This window comes from Schistosoma haematobium, chromosome ZW, assembly GCF_000699445.3.
Source record: "Schistosoma haematobium chromosome ZW, whole genome shotgun sequence".
Classification (NCBI taxonomy): domain Eukaryota; kingdom Metazoa; phylum Platyhelminthes; class Trematoda; order Strigeidida; family Schistosomatidae; genus Schistosoma; species Schistosoma haematobium.
The window spans coordinates 85,666,673-85,683,862 of NC_067195.1; the positions used below are offsets into that span (position 1 = coordinate 85,666,673).

The 17,190-nt window shown below is 35.0% G+C and overlaps 1 protein-coding gene across 1 annotated transcript in view; it reads left to right on the forward strand.

The window, feature by feature from the left end:
- MS3_00010517 (uncharacterized protein) overlaps positions 1-17,190 on the forward strand; it is a gene marked incomplete at its 3' end in the record, with an annotated part of 72,341 nt that overhangs the window by 27,041 nt on the left and 28,110 nt on the right. Inside the window, exons 11-13 of the mRNA XM_051218893.1 lie at positions 2,293-2,356; positions 9,565-9,675; positions 14,737-14,808. Coding sequence (XP_051072742.1) covers positions 2,293-2,356; positions 9,565-9,675; positions 14,737-14,808 — 247 coding nt within the window. The remainder of the gene's footprint in view (positions 1-2,292; positions 2,357-9,564; positions 9,676-14,736; positions 14,809-17,190) is intronic.

A 17,190-nucleotide genomic window follows, 5' to 3' on the forward strand; every position in this document is an offset into this window, starting at 1 on the left:
TTGTCAATGACTCGATGAATTTGTGCCATGTTTTGGTCTAGCCGCCCTTAGCTCTCCTCCAAATTACTCCTACACCATTATTGGTCTATATATACAATACTCATTCCAAAGCATAATGATCCTGGGTTTAACTCTATGTTAATTTACTATTCATTACTGATGAGAGGTTCTGAAGACTGCACGAAACAGCCATTCAATCATCGTTTGTTTTCTATGACTCTAAACTTTGTCAGTTTATTATATGAAAATTCAAACATATAAATGTAATACTTTAAATGTTCGAGCACGTCTAAACTATAATTTTTTAATCTTTTTAAAATGGTGAGACCATAATTTATGGACGACCTTTGGGTGACGCCAAAGTGACCTTGAGTGTGTCCACCTAATAACTAGGACCAAACAAGGGTGTAAGTAATTAGAATTATGATTTACAGGTGGTGGTTACGGTTAGGATATAGATTTAGAGTTTTCATCACGAACTGAGATCAGCTAAAATGTCAAAACGCTATTTAGTCAAATGGATGAATGATTTTCGCGCCAAAATCCAAGACCTGTTATCTTATATCTGATTGATTCGTCCATAAATTCTAGTCTCACCTTTAATACTAATTAAAAGTTTAAGGATGAGTTTTGTTTTTGTAGAAAAGTCAACTGCAGTGACTTTCTCCAGTTTATTTACTACTAATTAGGATAATCACAATGGCTTATTCTGGCTAGTTAATGTTACTATTCTACAGTGATTATTGAGAGTGAATTATATATATATATATATATATATATATATATATATATATATATATATATATATAGCGTGCTATGTTGTGTGAAAGTGAGGTTTCTGGTCTATTGTTCTAGTGCTATAATGATATGCAGATGTATGTTTTTTATCTACTCTATATGATCTATATCGATTTAGACTTAAATAAAAAATGTAGGATCTCGGATCTGAAAATTATATGAACATACTACGTTAAATGGAGGAATGTTATGCAACGGTACAAAATTGAGAAAGATGATTAAGAATATTTCATATAAGCAGAGTTGAAGAGAAATATAGAAGTTTTATTTTAGGTCATAGTCAACAAAGTACTTGGATATGTCTTCTTTTAGAAATATAGTCTCTGTTTATTTCATATGATCCAAGGATAGTTACTACGATGCCTCTTGATAAATTAATTGGAACCTGATTTTATATTAGTTAAGCTTCCTCTACTTCAATACTATGATCATTAACATATCACATTAGAAAAGTTCACGATGGCTCATAGATTTTGTGACATCTTTTATTCATTTAAGCGTATGTTCACGAGCATTCTGGAATAAAGTTCTCTCAGTTTGACGTATGTACACGGAGTTGTTAAAATTATATATATATGTTGAATACTATTTAGTTTTCATCAGCTCTTTAGCTGATCTTAGTAGTAAATTCACTTGGTGATGTTTACTCGTTTCTTCCTATTTTTATTTAGGGCTGCAATTGATCAGTCTCTTATTGGCGTATGTACATCCTGTGCGGACTACCTCGATATTGTCTTAGGTTACAAGCTTTATAAGCAAAGATGGATGATGGCTAGTAGTGGAGTCCAGGACATGCGTTTCGTCCCAGAGTGAACACCAACTCTAAGATGCCGGCACATTCAGCCGACGAGTCCCAAATAGGACAAAACGCGCGTCAAAATGGGTTCCACTGCTAGCCACTATCTATTTTTGCTTATAATCTTAGTTGTTGTTTTAGGTCAATAAGGATTATTACAATATTCCTATGCAGTTATATCAGAAATGAATAGCTTTATTTATATAAACATAGATAAAAGTAACCAAATATTCACTAACATCGTTTATTTGTCAAGCACATTTAAAGCTTCTAGATAATAGAATAGAAACATTTTCTTAGAAGACCTATTATTCAAGTAATCTATGTAGAGATTATCCTTTAAAAATGTTCTCAGATTTGTTTAAAATGATAGATATAAATATCCTAGTGCACATATATGCGCACTGCTGAGGAGTTCCACAATAGGACGAAACAGCCATCCAGTGCTCCCAGGTTTTCAATGGTGATCTAACATCAATCAGCTCATGATCTCAACCAAAAACTTAATAATCTCCGCAACCCTATTCTGATAGACGCATATTCCTGATATTCCATAAATCTTGAATTCTGTAAAACAGCCTTATTAGGTTCACATTAAACATCTTTACTGATTGATAGATGATCTTTTTTCTTTTGGATTGACACATTTGTTGATTGTAAGGAAATTGAACTAATTGTGATGTGATATGTTGTTTTAGATGAACAACGTTATGAATCTGAAAAGGAAAAACTACAAAAAGTTTTCAAGACAAAAGAAACTGAGTAAGATATTTGTTTTATAAACTCGGCTAAAATATTTTAGAAAGAGGTTTGTGCTACTATTCAAATATTAAGTAGTTTATCTAAGTAAAAGAAAGATGACATGAGCTACCCTAAAGCTCATCAAGAGCGGAGGATATAATGAAATAGTGACTTAGATTCTAGTATACATATAAGCGACATGATTATTCAGGGACAACCATATAAAGACGTTTCAGGTATCTATGCTTCAAAATAACAACTTGACCATACTAATTTTCAATACGTAAGAAATGTTCAGAGTAAGAATAAGGTTTGAAATAATTTATCAATTTCCGACCACCACAATAATCGAAATACCACATTGTTCGAAAATTCAGAACTGTAGACCTCTTGATACCGTCATATTGTGGCAGCTCATTCATCAATTGATCTGAATTTTCTAAGAAATTGTGGATCTTTGTGGTAACTGGTTCAGTCGGTCAGAACTCTTCTATTCGTTTCATAATAATCCTGCTCCTAGGTTCAATGTTATCATCATCTTACTCTCTCTTCCTACTACCTTTCAGTAATGTTCAGGTTCTAACCTCATAGTTTATTTACACGGCTTTGAATGTCGGGTTAGATAAAGTTTCAGGATTCAGGTCTAAAAGAAGTAAGCTTCTGATCTGGAGAGTTCATATTTGACGACGAGAAGATGACCTTTAAGCCACCGCGTTAAATGTAGTTATTCCAAAAAATTCCTAGTTGATGCACTTGTGTACAGTCACAATAACTCGCGACTCCAATTACAATACTGCAAGCGAAAATATTCGATTCTATTTTTTTCCTGCCTTGCTAATTAGAGTAACAACATCAGTTTTTGTAGATGAAGCTATTTGATGTTCACTCAGTTTAATCAATCAAAATGCATTGAAAAGAGCAAGAACAAACATTTTAGGAGAATACCATGAATTCGTTTTTATTTCGTCTGATTCTCATCAGTTGCTCACAACTCGTGATATTTAAAATCATAATTACATAATGAGTCTGGTTGGAGGTTATATTGAAGACACTTTAGTAGAGCATAGCAAGGGCGTAAATAAATTTATTAGACTGAATATTGTACCTTATGTAAAAGAACATTTTAACAACAGTTCAAAAGGCTAGAAACAAGTAAACATTGATAGGAATAAATGAGTAGAGCTCAGTTGATAATATAAGGTTATTAATTTGGTGATGATTTTACAACCGGACAAAGGTTCAGGTGTCGTTCTAATGAATACAACTGATTATGTCACTAAGATGAAGCCACTCCTAGACGATCAACTGGGATTCAAGGTAGATAAATCCAAAACAGATTTAACTGATTCAACAGAAAAATGAATCACAGGTATGCTTATAATGACTTAAAACCATGTGGCTCACATCTACCTCATATATATGGTTTACTAAAAGTTCACAAACACGACGTTCCCCTTAGACCTATCCTATCAATGATCAACTCACCGTATCACAAAGTTGCACGCTGGCTAGCAGAAAAAACTAGAACCACTCCGTCGGAGATTAGCAACATATACGTTAAAAGAATCATTCCAGTTTGCTGATACACTAAATCGTACGAATGTTGCCGATAAGTTCATGGTTTCTTTTGATGCAACATCCTTGTTCACCAATATACCACTTCTTAACAATATTGATATAATTTGTCAGAATTATGATCTCCTACTTTCACCAGCCTCGGAATTCGAAAAATCCACTATTAATGTGCACAATAGACGTTCAACTCCAGTTAAATAACACCATATATCGTCAAATCGATTTCGTAGCAATGGGAAGTTCACTAGGTCAAATTCTGACAAATATTTTTATGAGGTATCTTGAAAACATGGTGCTCAAACAGGCAATTAACGAAAAGACGGAATATTCCAGATATGTTGATGACACGTTTATTGTCTGTAACAATAAACAACATGCAATCCGCCTGCTAAAACTCTTCAATAACACCCATCCTAACGTACAATTTACTATAAAACACGAACAGAATAACATGTTCCACTTTCTTGGTGTTGCTATCAAACGTAAGAGAGACGGGACAGTCCAGCGTTCGCTTTATTGAAAAAGTACTTGGAATGACCTTTACCTGAATTTTAATAGTTTTTGTCCACTCAGCCACAAGAAGGCATTAGTTAAAACACCATTTTATAGGGCAGAAAAGATATGTACCACCGACAAACTGGAAGAAGAATTAATGAACGTAGAAAAATGTCTAAAAGAAAACTTTTATCCACAAAAGTTTATTGACAAATATAAAAGGCCCAAGGAAAAGAAGACGGTAATAACTATGGTCAATAAGAAACCACTATCTATAAATCTTAACTTTAAAGGTGATGACGTCGCACAAATTATCAACAAGAGACTGAATACAGCGCTAGCCAGAACTTATCTTAAGGCCAAACTTCAAATTCTGTATAAAACAACATGTTCAATAATTCAATCAAAGGTTGATAAGCATTCTTTTCATGTTACGGCCAATTGTATTTATAAATTTACGTGTACCTGCCAAAGCAGCTACATTGGCCGAACAAAAAGGAGGGCATATCTCAAATTTTTTGGACATGTTCCAAAAAGTCTTAGAACAAGGGAAAGAAAGACTCTGAATAGTGCAATCACCAAACATCTCCTTGATACAAGACATCAGGTCGATACCCAACAATCATTCAAGGAGATTAGTAAGCAGCCAAACTCTAGTCTTCTGAAGTTTGTTGAAGCCGTTGCTATTAGACACCAAAAACCTGACCTATGTATTCAAAAGGAGACGGTGGTTAATCTTTCCTTGCCCTGGTGACAAATATTCCTTCACTGCACCATAAAATTTTTTTTCTTTTTTCTTTTGCATTTATTACATCATTGACTCTATTTTATTTTTTTCAACTATCTTTCAAATTAATAATCTTTCAACTGAACTCTATTCACTACATTCCTTCAATGTTATTCATTATGTAATCGATTGTTTCTAACCCACTTTTGAACTGTTGTCACAATGAATGTTGTAGAATATTCTTTCACATTAGGTATATATTTACAATATTCAGTTAGCAATTTAAACCCATTATGTAATTATGATTTTTAAATATCACAGGTTGTAAGCAGTTGACGAGAACCAACGAAATGAAAAATGAATTCATGCTATTCTGCTAGAATCTTTGTTCTTGCTCTTTTCAAAATGATAAAGGGAACTATGTGTATGAAAATGCATTGAGTTTGCCGATTATAGATCAATAAAAAGATGATCAGAATACTTAAATTGAATAGTTATCAATAACATAGAATATCGTAAAAATGGATTGAAATTTCGTGAATTATGTTGAAATTTAATAATTTACGTACTTACTTACTTACTAACTTACGCCGCCCACTAGCACTCTCCATCCAACCCTATCCTGAGCAATCCTTTCCAGCTCTTTCCAGTTGTTATTCATCCATTTTATATCTGATTCTATTTCCCGACGTAATGTGTTCTTTGGCCTTCCGCTTCTCCACTTTCCTTCAGGATTCCAAGTTGGGGCTTGCCTCCTGATTCAGTTTGATGAGCTGCGTAATGTATATCCTATCCATTTTCAACGTCTTTTCCTAATTTCCTCTTCATCTGGAAGTTGGTGTGTTCTCTCATACAGCAGGTTGTTGCTGATGATATCCAGTCAACGAACACTGATTATTTTGGGTGGATAATTGATTATAAATACTTATACCTCCTGACATACCGATGTTGATGCTTCTTTGATATCTGTCCAGTTGTCCTCCATAGTAGTTTCTTCTTCCTTTAGGAGATCTTGTAAGGCTTGGAACCTGTTGTTGAGAGCTATCTTGAATTAGTTGAATTTGTCAGTATCTCGAAGGAAGGCCTTATTGAACCTTTGTAGTGCTGTTTGTCCAGTTTTTCAGTCCTTCTTTAATTTCAGTTTTAAATTGTCCAAAACTAGGTGGTGATCTGAAGCTATGCCAGCTTCTCTCCTGCTTCTCAAGTTTTCCATTGTCCCTCTGAATTTTTTATTCATACAAATATGATCTATCTGGTTCCCCGTGATGTGTGGTTAATTACCCTGTGATAAATCACATTATAACTAGACCTTTCCATTTACTTTTCAAAATTACTTACAGAGTGTATAGTTCATTCAATGTTCTGGTATCATAGTTGAATCTTTGGTTCAGTCAGTCAGTCAATCAGCTACAACGTGGGACCAGGCACATATATACGTTGGTCCAATTTTGCTTACCTCATTAGCACAAGAATATGAACACCAAATTCATAGAAGTAGTTAACTCAATGGTGGTAATATATAAAAGAAAGATCGCATATAAGGATATAATACAGGAAGAAAGAATTAGTTCGTAGAAAGAAAGATACAAAGCAATTTTAATCTCACGGTTTGAGGGAAGATAGAGAGTGTATACACCTGAGCTATGTCACCCACAGTCAACAACAATTGATTACGAGAGTGACGCGGACCCCAATCAAGTAGTCTGCATCTACCAACATGCCTCAGATTAGAAGTTAGTGACTTCAAGTACTGATGCCAGGTTTCGGTTTGGCCGCTCCTAACTTTCTTCCAGCCGTCTCCCACACTAGTCAGTATTGCGCGTTGTGGTTATCAGTGTTCAGGCATACGAAACATGTTGCTCAACCATCTCAGTCGATGAAGATTCACAACCTCATCAATTGATTTACCATCGTTCCTCAATACCCTGCGTCTAACCTCACTATTACTTATTCGGTTATCTCAGCAAATGCCAGCAATATTTCTAAGTCATCTGTGATCAAATACTAGTAGCTTACGAATATCTTCAACTCTAAATGGCAACGTTTTGCATCCGTAACTTTAGATGCATTGAAAATCCTTTAAGGTTTACGTAAACATAATCAATATTGCTAAAGAAAATTATGTAAATATTTAATTTACTGAATAATTTACTAGTTAACGAAGTTATTGATTATCAAATTACGTTACGGGAACCTTTTTACGTTTGTACAGTACTACAGCTCTTGGATAAAGTTGATTGAAGTACCATTGAAAATATCAGAATATTATAAGATAATATTTATGAACTGCTTGTTAGCCTTTCTACGAGGAATCTAATCAAGATCTATCAGTCTACGGTTCGGTATAAGTTAGCTGGATTTTAAACAAATAATTTTCATTACGGACAAATAGAATTTGGGAAAAATATTGGCAATACAAAAAGGGCGAGGTGACAATCATTTCCATCAACAAATTTGTGGCTTATTACCAGTAAACAGCCATGAGCGATTACTGAACTGAACCCCGAATCCTTGATCTAGACAACAAGGAACTACACCTTTAACATAAGTTATTTTATGGTATAGAGAGATCATAACTTTATATCGTAGTGCCTAACTGACTTATAGCCGATAATAGAAACTCAACCAGTCATAAGCTCTTGGCTAAATATCTGGAATTTACTTCAGAGCCATTCACTCATAAGTATATAATTACTGTAAAAGGTTTGACTATATCTATAAAAACCACCTAGTACAGGACTCACTTCTCAGTTACCAAGTAAAACCCATTCCAAGAGGCGAGTACTTAATGAAGTGTACTAGCAATGGAATCCAAATAACTCATTATTAGTCTTGGTTAATATTAGAAGTTCAATTTCCCTCTACTAGACAATAATTAATTTGATACTATAAAGTTTGTCTTTAAAAACCACAATGTCTGGATGTTTTAATGATTGGAAACATTTATAGAAAAATATGGGTATCCTAAAACAAAGTAATTTATTAACTCACTCTGAAGGTTTCTCGTGAATCTTTCCATACATTACCCAGATTCCAGTGCTTTTCAGTATAATAAAATAATGAAATGATTGGCCAAGCGTTTGCTTCCTTTAGGTTTCCAAATGCCCTGGTACGGTCGAGAGTGAGGAGAGTCCGCTCTACCTCTCCAAATGCTTTCACATGGCCATGTGCATACAACCACAGACAGGGAAGTCTTATTCACTGCCTTCTGACGGCATTACTGTCATTTACAAAATTGAGGGGACGAAAAGCGAATGTCCGACTCTTTAACCGGGTTGGTGGACACAGAGAGTCCACTTAGGGGAGTCGGAAAACCCTGGGCTTTAGGATCCTAAGGAAACAAATGGCGTATGAACCAATCATTGGTCACTGGCTACCATGGGAATACATCTCCTTACGATGCTGCACTGCCTTGTGGGTCAGTCCTTTAGGTCGAAGTCTCCGGGCGTGTCTCCCTAAGAAAACTACCGATTTGGGTTTTGGAACCTGGGCAGTATCCCAGGCCTTACATAAATCGAATGATTTATGGGCGCATATCTGTTTGGTGCCTTCTTGTACCAGTGTTTATGTGTTTAAGTAAGTAAAAGTAAGTTATTTCTTCTATGAGCTGCCTCTCAACAAAAGCCACTACTTTTTGGATGCATTATCTATTAAAACCTTCCCATCTTCAGTATATGCAAGATTTGAGATTAATACAATATTCCAAGCGCATATGTTCATATCACATAATGAGTCTTCTGATAAACTCAATGATATAACTATAAAATCATAAAAACTGATTCCCAAACATTGGATTTGTTACATTTTCAGTGTTGATGCCACTATAATTTTCTATATGGCTCAATGAAACTCATTTATACTTATGAAATGATTTATCTCGAAATCAACAGATTTTAGAAGCTCTATCATTGTGACCTATCAGTGGGAATACCTAACTCATCTTAAGTCACAATTTCATTTTTGTTACCTATAATGGATACAGATATTTGTTTCAAATAGGTGGAAGATATACATCCTAATGATGATATAACTTAGTTAATTTCCTATCGATTTAGTTTTCCCACTTAAAAGTACTTTTCTTAAAACAATGTAACTATTTATTTAATATAACTGATGACAATGATGGATGTATCGCTCACTTTTGTGGATTAGTTGAATTTAGACATTAACACCACCAAATGCCGGCCAGACCATTGGTCTAGTGGTTAAGCGCTTGCTCGCGAGACTGATAGATCCTGGGTTCGAATCTCGCGAGGCGGGGTCGTAGATGCGCACTACTGAGGAGTTCCACAATAGGACGAAACGGCGGTCCAGTACTTCTAGGTTTTCTATGGTGGTCTAGCTTCAATTGGCTACTCATGATCTCAACTATTAGAAATTATTTATCTATTTGTTTTTTCATATGTTAATAAGTTTTTTTTCATATCTCTAGAGTAATAAAATTCGAAAAGGAATATATGGTTAAAGCGGAGAAGGCAGCTGAACTTCAAAAGCAAATCAATGAAATGCTTGAAAAGATTGAAAATTTAAATTTATCAAATAAGTATGTAATGATCAGTTTTTAATTTTAATTTTAATTAAATTAAACGTATACAGTCCTAGAGGGACCTTCGACTCTGAGACGCAGGTACCTCCAAATGACGAGTCCGAAATAGGACAGAACACGTGTCCTGTATTCCACTGTTAGTCACTACCCATCTTTGTTTATAATGCTTATGAATTAAGGCAAAATCGAGGCAATACGCACAGTATGCACATATGCCAATAAGAGACTGATCGAATGCAGTCCTAAACATCAATGGGAAGATTCAAGTAAAACAGTATCAAGTGAATTTAAATACAGTGGTTTATAATTTTCTTTCAAGTTATAATATTGATAAATAGTGTGTGATCTAACGACTATTTTGATACTAAGCAAAGATAGATAGTGGTAAGTAGTGGAATCCAGAACTCGCGTTCCGTCCTATTTGGGACTTGTCAGATGGATGTACCTGAACCTCAGAGTTGATGTTCACTATGGGACTCGAACTCAGTGCCGTTCGCTTCGAACGCTATCTCGTTATCCACTTAGCTACTAAGTCCTGATAGTCAATTGCTTCTGCAATGGGGTAAAGTTTTAAATTCACTTAGTACTGTTTACTTGAATGTTTCCATTGATGTTTAGAACTGAATTTGATCAGTTTTTTCGATACTTAGTTCATTCAAAGTTGACTTGTAATGAAATATTGAATTATCCATGATCAGATATTTGATGGGATATCAGTTTCCGCTTATTGTTAAGCCTACTTTTATCATTATTATTGGCTTTTATCAATATTATATTTTTGGTACAATATAGAATATTCAGCATGAAGTATTTCAACAAGTTTTACTTTTCTTATTTCTTGAACAATCCTGACGACAAATATTGAATGATCGCTAGATAGATGTTAGCAGTTCAGCAATCGACATCTGATTAATGTATATTCATTTCGATGCATATTTCCAGCAACCACACTGTCTCCCATTTGGCTCTTTTGTAACTTGTACAGTGAAATGTTGTAAACTTTTCACAAATACACCTGACTAGGTTGTAAATCACCAGGGTAGATGATCTATATCGAATGACTGGGGGCCTATTAAAGTTAAACGGGAATAGTGTGACGAACCAGATAACGTCAAAGTCATACCTTGCGGTCAGCACCTTATGTGGATTACCCCATCGACGCATCGAGGTACTATAGATGCTTTAAAGACTGTAAAACACAAAGGACGTTATTACAGAAATATATTAGTTAAAGTAGATACAAGCGAAAGTAAGACCATCACTGCATAGGCCAATCCATGGCGTACGATCAACTGACGCGCGTTGGTTGTCCTTGACCTTGACAGGAATCAACTATCAGTTCAATATTCAGTGACCCAACTGCCAGATGAGTTGGCTAAGGCTTAGTGACATTTCACTGGCCCTACAAAGTTATGCGATTAATAGCCATAATGATGTATTAAAAACAACAAGAAAACATATAACTTGTTGAAATATCTAGATGGTAGGAAGGTACAGGTAACCTAGATGTTCAAGCAAACCGCTTGAGTGATAAAGTAACAAAAAGCAGATATTTCATGATACCACAATATCCGGTTTAGTGATTACAGTGTATTCTGCAATTACTGGTGATTGATTAAACTATAAAACATTAAACATAGAATATAATTGCTAAAAATAGGTTCATTTTAATTAATGGATAATAATTGTATCATAAATTAATCTTGATGTTAAAACAAGAACTTAAAGTGTCAGTTTGAGTTTCCCCTGAAGTCACCTATAATCAAATATTTAATGATATCACTTATAATCCCTTTTTTTCTATGTATTTTCTAGCTGCTATATGCTTGATATAAGTGTATTACCACAAATTAGAGTAGTGCTCCGTTAATCCGATCTTCAATAGACATTTAAGTATCCTAAGATTCATATATATCACATGGGTTCCTTATTTATGTACATAAAGGTTTTTGTTTCCTATTTTAACCAGTCAATGCATACTATATATATATATATATATATATATATATAGGCGGCCTGTCTGAATATCTGGGCTATCTGTTCCTGTGATCTAGATATTTCAGCAGGTTACCTGTTTCAGAGGAATGTTTATTTATTATTTATCTGAACACATAGATACTGGTACAAGAAGGCACCAAATACATACGCGCCACACAAATCTCATTTGATATATGTGAGGGCTGTGATGCTGCCCGGGTGCCCAAATTCAAACCGGTGGTTTTCTTAGGAAGACACACCCGGAGACTTCAACCTAAAGATCTAATCTACAAGGCAGTGAAGCAAAATAGGGCGATGCAGTCCCATGGTAGCCAGTGATCAACGATTGGTCCATATGCCATTTGTTTCCTTAGAATCCTGGAGCCCACATTCACCATTAGTTTGAAATCAGCGTTTCTCGACTCCCTTGAGTGGACTTTCTGTGTCCACCAACCCGATCAAAGAGTCGGACATTCGCTTTTCGTCCCCTCAATTTCGTAAACGACAGTGATGCCGCGAGAAGGCAGTCAATAGGACTTCTCTGTCTGTGGTTGTATGCACATGGTCATGTGAGAGCATTTGAAGAGGGAGAGTTGACTCTCCTCACTCTCGACCGTGCCAGGGCATTTGGGGGCAGAGAGGAATGTGGTGAATATTATAGTAATATAATAGTTGAATTTATGAGTCAATTAAAGCTAGACCATCATGGAAAACCTGGAAGCACTAAAGGGCCGTTTTGTCCTAGTATGGGACTCCCCAGCAGTGAGCATTCACGATCTCGCCCCCCGCTAGATTCGAACCCAGGATCCATCGGTTCTGAGAATTCTATATTGTACCAAAAAATTGAATAAAGCCACTAATATGTATAGTTGAATGTGTTCATCTTGTATACTCACCACATAACAGTGTTAAGGTAAACACCATGTGAGTGATCATTCAAATTGAATCCATGATTGAAGAGACTAGATGGATGATCCATAAATTTAATAATACTGTTACTTACTAAATGTTTGTTACAGAATATCAGCTTTGATGGATTTGATATTGAAATAATATATATGAACTACTTCTATTTAACACCATTATCCAGTGACTAGAATAGAAATCTAAGTTGTGTGACTTTCTGGTTAGATTCCCTTGAGTGCTAGTATGTTACTTATTACTTGCCAGATCTTATACTAAACACATAAAACTTCGAGATGGTGGCGAAGATTTGTAGCTCAGGTGGATGATTTTGATGGAGTTTTGTTCTCTGAGCTGGATGGTTTGGTCAACATAAAACTTCATTTATTAGGTACAATAAAAGAGATTATTGACATTTCTATACAATCAGTCAGTTTTGTTATTACAAACTATTCATGTAGATAGTGCAATATCGACTTTTGAATTATACCTTACATTTATTATTGTCCCATCAAACCAGTTTTGAATAAAGAAGGAACGAATCGAGCACGAAGAAATTTCTCCTCAATTAGTTTTTCACCATGGCTCTACATTAATATCTATATCTATATGATATACAATAATGAAATAATACTCATCGAGTGGATACGTTACGTAATAGTTACATAATGATATATCGATTATAAATTGAGTAATTAGAAGGAAGAGGAGATAATAATAATCCATAATCACGCTAGACCGGTGAGTCCTAGGTTCGAATCCCGCAGGGCTAGATCGTGAATGGGCACTAATGAGGAGTTTCATACTTAGACGAAACGGCTGTTCAATGCTTCTAGGTTTTCTATGGCAATCTAGCTTTAATTGACTCATGAATTCAACTATTGAATAATCAAAGTAATTCTTCGAAAATCAAACGATTCCTACGTTGCATAATATAAAAAAGAGAAGAAGGAACTAATGAAATATTTTGATGAATAATCAGTAGTATAGTAGTCATGTAAAAATCAAGAGACGAATGTTGAGAATAAGTAAAATACAAAAAAATGGAAGAAATACAACGATAGTTTATCAAAGTTCTGCTTTAAACTCTGCTATACCGGTAGCCAAGGTAGCGAGAGTGATTGTACAAACTTCTTTTGGATGCTGCAAAGGTTAGGTTTGTGAACATGGATGGAAATGGCTTCAGTTATGTTCAAAAGACAAACTCGTAAACGATGTGACAAATTCGATGGAATATGGTAGATAACCTTAAAAGTTTTATTCAATTAAACTTGATGACCTGTGTGCACCAAGTGAACGAGAATAGAACTTTTAATCACTCTTACCTGTCTTTTGCTCAACCATAAGGGATGGTGTTCTGTTATACGATGACGAATTCGCTCAATTGTACATCCTATATAACTGGCTGCAAAGGAACAGTTGAATTGGTGAACACACATAGATGTTTTTGATTGGGATCATGAACCGATTGATGTTAGACCATCTTTGGAAACCTAGAAGCACTGGACGGCCCTTTCGTCCTATTGTGGGACTCCTCAGCAGTGCGCATCCACGACCCCGCTCGCGGGATTCGAACCCAGGGCCTTTGGTCTCGCGCGCGAACGCTTAACCTACTGGACCACTGAGAGGGCATCCAATGGTGATAGTGTCTAACATAGATGTCATGAATTCAGTTAATCTGTCTTTATTAACCGTTCTTATTATGTGTCAGTTGTAGAAGACGGCATGACATAGTTTAAGTCACTTCTTCAAAGAGTAAAGTAGTGAATAAATTAAACTAATGTAACATTAATTAATAACATTTTCAAACTACGTTTTCTTTAATTTGAAGAGAGCAAGAACTAAGATTCTAGCAGATTAGTATGAATACATTTCATCTCATCTTGTTCCCAACAACTGCTTACGACCTATGATATTTAAAAATCATAATTGACATATTGAGTTTAAATTACTTACATGAGAGGCTTTGGTTAGAAGTTATATTGAACATACATTCCTTCTTTATTTACTAAATGTTAAAATGGCATTGGTGGAGTTTTGTTCTCTGAGCTGGATGGTCTGGTCGTGACCAAATCATCCACCTGAGCTACAAATCTTCTCCACCATGTTAAAATGACAGTTTTGAATAAATAGTTACTGTAAAGGTTAATTCCCTATCTTCTTTCTCTTCTCTTCTAGAAGTGTAATAGATAATTTAAAACAACAAGCAGAAATTATCAATGACCAGTTAGCCAATGCACGTAAAGAAAGGTAATATCGCTCTATACTCATGATTATAAATGTTCAATTAGTCAATATGATTCAAGTGTATTATTATATATCAATAAAGATTTTAGTGGCTCGGGATCTGATTTCAGTTATATCGTATGTTTGTTTGCTGTCGAAATAGATATATCCCCATATATAATCATCGACTTAGATCGCGTTAGTGAATAACGGAATTAAATAAGTCAAATACAAGAATGGATTTTTGAATATGTATACTTACTTCACTCATTGATTTGAACAAACAATCAGAGAATGAAGTGAAGCGAAACGACACGAAATGGAGATGGCGGATAAACCAACTCTCTTGAACCAAGCGTTAGTCAATATTTACAGTCACATAAAAACAAGCTACTGACATGTGTTGAGTAGGATAAGAAGAGCACACACATATGCGCTCATATAAAAATAGTCAAGGTTGATAAGTGAATAATTAACATGATCAATGTGTGACTCAAGTAGAATGAATAGATTGGCCTGTCCAAAAGCTAGAATAAGTTAATATAGGTTTAACATAGTAACCGACACTACAAAGTCTATTTCAAAATGATAAGAACAAATTCATAAGTATCTATTGAAGGCTATGATGTACATTCTCAGGGTTAACCTACATTGAAATGTGATATTTTTCCATCATCAACTACGGCGAGACTATAATTTATGGACGAACCAATCAGATTTAGGATAACAGGTCTTAAATTTTGGCGCGAGATTCATTCACCCATTTGGCTAAATTGGATCCTGGCACTTTAGCTGTGATGAAAACCCTATATCTAATCCCTAATCCTGACCATCAACTATAAATCATAATCCTTATTTTTCAAACTGCTTTATAACCCTTTATTTAGCCCTAGTAAGTAGGTTAACACCCTCAAGGTCACTTTAGCGTCGCTCAAAAGTCGTCCATAAATTATAGTCTCACCTCAACCACTACTATCCTTGTTGTATCAATATAAGTGATTTGTCATTGTTAAACAATATTAGATACCCTGACTAACAAAAAGATGAACAGTTTGTTTTGAACAACACCCAACACACTAATAAAGACATTGTGATACATGAGATCGATGCATAAGTTACTGAAATCTGTGTATGAACCAGTAAACATTGAGTAAACAGTTAAAAGGCTAATTTATTTCTGATTTAGCATACTTTATTTTTTATCAAATACAGTATTAAATGAATGATTCAGTCAGTCACTTACAACGTAGGACCAGGCACATATATTCATCGGTTCAAGTTGCCATACCTCATTAGCACAACAAGATGAACACCAAATTCATAGAAGTAGTTAATTAAATGGTGGTAATATATAAAAGAAAGATTTCATATAAGGATATAATACAGGAAGAAAGAAAGATATAAAGCAATTTTAATCTCATAGTTTAAGGGAAGATAGAGACTGTATACACCTACACCATTGTGATCAATTCTCAGCCATGTCACCAAGAGTCTCCAACCATTGATTACGATAGTCACGCGGACCCCAATCAAGTAGTCTGCATCTACCAACATAGCTCAGATTAGAAGTTAGTGACTTCAAGTACTGATGCCAGGTTTCGGTTTGGCCGCTCCTAACTTTGTTCCGGCCGTCTCCCACACTAGTCAGTATTGCGTATCGTGGTTATCGGTGTTTAGGCATACGTAACACGTGACCCAACCGTCTAGGCTGATGAAGATTTACAACTACATCAACTGATTTACCATCATTCATGAATGATTTGTTTTCTAGAATATCCCAGTTGATACCAAAAATGAATTGTTACGTCATACTCGCTTTTATTTGTAAGAAACACTAGAAGTAATGTAAATAAATAAAGGATCGTTTCATTAATGACGGTATTGATTGAAAGCAACAAATTTAATAAGGAATAATTTGACATTCTAATATTGGAAGAAATTTTTTTTAAAAAAAAGCTTAAACTTAATCTTGAATGAACTGATTCTCATCACTCGATCCAAATGAATAACACTGTAATATACTTCACTGATGATCTAACCAGATAGCAACTGATTTCCTGTTGGAGCGAGAGATTTATGTCAATTTACTTTACTTAATCCTGTTACCCATAATGGAAGATAGACCACAGACTAACCTTGTCCCGGATCTTTCTTTCTAGTTCTATCTAATTGTTGCTCATTTTTCTCATGTCTATCTCCATTTCTCGGTGTATTGTGTTCTTTGGTTTTTCTTTTCTTCTTTGGCCTTGAGGAATCCGAATGAAGGCTTGCCTTATGACGCAGTTGAGTGCTTTCCTCAGTGTCTGTCTTATCTACTTCCAACGCTTCTTATTAATTTCTTCCTCTACTAGAATCTGGTTTGTTCTCTCCTACAGTAGGTTATTGCTGATAATTTCTGGCCAACGG